This window comes from Nicrophorus vespilloides, unplaced genomic scaffold, assembly GCF_001412225.1.
Source record: "Nicrophorus vespilloides isolate i.1.1-1 unplaced genomic scaffold, Nicve_v1.0, whole genome shotgun sequence".
Taxonomy (NCBI): Eukaryota; Metazoa; Arthropoda; class Insecta; order Coleoptera; family Silphidae; genus Nicrophorus; species Nicrophorus vespilloides.
In genome coordinates, this window is record NW_017097716.1 from 1 (window position 1) to 3,379 (window position 3,379).

At 30.5% G+C, this 3,379-nt stretch overlaps 1 protein-coding gene across 1 annotated transcript; it reads right to left on the reverse strand.

Moving 5' to 3' along the window:
• Window positions 1-1,246: 1,246 nt before the first annotated feature.
• Window positions 1,247-1,806, reverse strand: LOC108560801 (C-type lectin 37Da-like; the record flags this gene model as incomplete). The annotated part of the gene is made up of 3 exons (XM_017918485.1): window positions 1,678-1,806; window positions 1,512-1,620; window positions 1,247-1,457 (listed from the first exon to the last, which is right to left on the reverse strand). Coding segments are annotated over exons 1-3 (449 nt in total), but the record flags the coding sequence as incomplete, so codon positions are not given.
• Between the last annotated feature and the right edge of the window lie 1,573 nt (window positions 1,807-3,379).

Here is a 3,379-nt window from a genome sequence, read left to right on the forward strand (position 1 = left end):
AAAAATAGAAAAAAAAAAACATTTAAATTATATTTTTAGATAATAGAAATAAATTTAGTAATAAGTTATTCGTATTACTAAAGTCTCCTAAGTTCCAAAACATTTCGAAAATACGTTTTCTTTCTGTTTCATTTAAATTTTTCAAGCAGTCTTTTCGGCATTGGCAATCTTCATTTTCAAAAAACTTTGGCAGGAATATTTTTTCCCGATTGTGTATTCGTATCTTTTCCCTGAATTCCGTTTAATTTTACGAATTTTCTGAATATAAGTACCACTTCTGTGTTCTCTGAATCCTTCTTTGATAAGGTGCTGTTTTGTTAAATTCTCATTCTCAATTATCCTCTTCCTCTGTTGAAGAATGAACTTCTAAAATTCTCCTTCTTTTTTTTAAATCTGTTGTATGAGTTTAATTCCTCTTCACTTTCAGAATCAAGAAATCTTGTTATTTTATCCTTTCCCATGGGTTTAATAATTTCTTTAAATTAAATATTATTTTTTAAATTTCAATTTAATATCAAAACGTAATTTAAATTACCTTCATCACTGCAACATTTCAACATTTTAGGCCGCACTTTTTGACATCGTCAATAAAAAGTGGACTTAGGTCACTTTCAAAATTAGGATTTTCAGTATTTATATTATTTTGAAAATGTACGTGATATAAAATTTTCAAATGTACTAAGTATATTTCAATACCGATTTTTTTTTTGACAGTTCAGCATAAATTGTAAATGTCACAAGTGCCAACTTGATAAAAGATGAACTTAATGGACTTAAGCCAGTTTCAAAATAAACGGCTCATATAATTTATTCGACAATAATGTAAAACTAGTAGAATCCTTCGATTTGTGACCCAGATCTTGTGACTTGACACATTGCTACCAAACCACAAAACAATTTCTGAACTGAAAACAAAGATCATGCGTGTTTTTTCTTCTTCTGAAATTGTGCTAAATGTCTTGAAGAAAGTTTTGAAAAAGGTCAGGCACATCCGAGGCGGCATCCATAATTAATCACAACGTGTCTACTTTATAATTCAATGAACATATGTTCAAAATAATACTACAGAATTTAGAAAACAGAATCTGAAAAATGTTTCAATTCAATTTATTGAAAATTGAAAAAAAAAAAAAGAAATAGTGTAAAATATTTATTAATAGAAGAAATGCATTTTTTCTCTCTCGACAATATTTCAAAATTTCTAGTTTTTGTTATTTAAGCTTTTCTTGATTCACATATAAAATACGATAACCATGTGCAGGAGGCATCGTTCAGCAGAAATTGTTTACTATTAGACCAAATGTTGACGCAGAACTCGTTTCCACCTTTATTGTCCGGTGTGCCCGACCACCATCTCGATACATTCATCGGATTTCCGGTATTAATCCAATGGAATTGGCCTATATCCTTCATTACTCCCGACGTAAAGATGGACAGATCAGTAAACTTATATTGACCTACAAAGTAAATTTAAAGATGCAAAGCTCACTTGGAAATGAGAGACGACTTACTTTTCTTCTTGACGAACTCATGAACTTTATCGAACTCCTCATCAGAGTCAAAGCTCACCAATTCCATACCCATTCTTCTGCAAGCCAAAGCTGCCTTGAACCATGTAGCCTGCAACAGAAACATTATAAAACCAAGCAACAACGAAGAAAAAAGAGATTCAATCACCTTGTAGAAAGTTTCAAAATAATACAATTTGTCTTTGTACTCAAACATATCCGTACTATTCTTCATGCAAATTGAAACCGAGGAGCCGCACAAGGCAAGCAATAAAATCAGTAACAGTTTCAGATTCATCTTCGTAGCAACACTGAAAAAATATGCGAATACTGCAGCGCATTATATACAGAGAAAAAACCCGAGATTAAATTCGTTGTCACGTAAATAATCTTGAAGTCCTCACAGGTCAACAGATATATGTAATAATTATTTATTACGCAACATATTCTATTATTGGCACGAATAAATAAATACTCAAATCGTTTTTTTTTGTAAATTATTTATCAGATAAAGGTAACATTAATATAAAACAATTACTTCTTAACGCAACAATAACAACAAAAAAACAAATGGAATATTCCGAGATGATAGTCGTTGTTCTGTGAAAACATTGACAAGTTAATATCTTAATATTAATTTATGATAATCATTTGACCACTAAAATATTGAAAAGATGAAGTCAACTTTATATGACAAAAGCATACAATTACATTGTTTCATTTCAAAGTTATTTACATACTAAATGGTAACGCTTCTTTTATGACAGTTTAATAATAAAAAAAAAAATCAGAGCAGAAAGATCTATGGCCAATAGCCCTTTAAAGCAGTTGACCAAAATGTCATAAAAGAAACGTTAAAGTAATTACAGATAAAAAGCATTTTTTCTAGCCAAATGGTCATCACTAGCTTTACATTATAATCGAATTAATTATATAAATGTTAATTTGTCAATATTTAAAGATATGTTTATATCTTTGTTGGCCTTGACTTGTGAATATACAGATAATTTGGGATATTTTTGTTGTTATTAAACGTTGCGTTACTAAATTAGAAGTAATTGTGTTATACTAATGTTACCTTTAACAAATAAATAATTTACAAAAAATGATTTGAGAATTTCTTTATTCCTGCTAATAATAGAATATGTTGCGTAATAAATAATTATTACATAATACATAATTGTTGACCTGTGGGACTTCAAGATTATTTATGTACCAACAAATTTATTTCTCGGATTTTTTCTCTGTATATAAAGCGCTGCAGTATTCGCATATTTTTTCAGTGTTGCTGCGAAGATGAATCTGAAATTGTTGGTGATTTTCTTGGTTGCGTTTTGCAGTTTCTCGGCTCCGACTTACGTGATTGATAAACTCTATTATTTCGAAACTTTCTATAAGGTGATTAAATTTGAATTTTGTTTTTATTTTTTTTTAAACATTCTTTTTGTGCAGGCGTCATGGTTCAACGCCTTTATGAATTGCAGAAAAATGGGCATGGAATTGTTGAGCATTGATTCCGTTGAGGAGTTCGATAAAATTCATACGCTCGTCAAGGAGAAAAGTAAGTTGTTATTCATTTCCAAATGAAATTTGTATCTGCAAGTTGACTTTGCAGTGGAATATAGGAATGGTCTGATGATCTGGACAGCTGGAGCGATGAAGGATGTAGTCAATTTATTGGATGAAACCGGAAACCGGTTCTATCTTCAAGATGGCATCAGGGTGAACCGAACAATGGTTATGGAATCTCACATTGCTTGCAGATTTGGATCAACAACAACATATTTTTGCTGGACGATACTGGTTGCTCTAAGAAACTGTTCTTCATTTGCCAATCGAAAAAAACTTAAAGATTAATATGAAAATGGAAA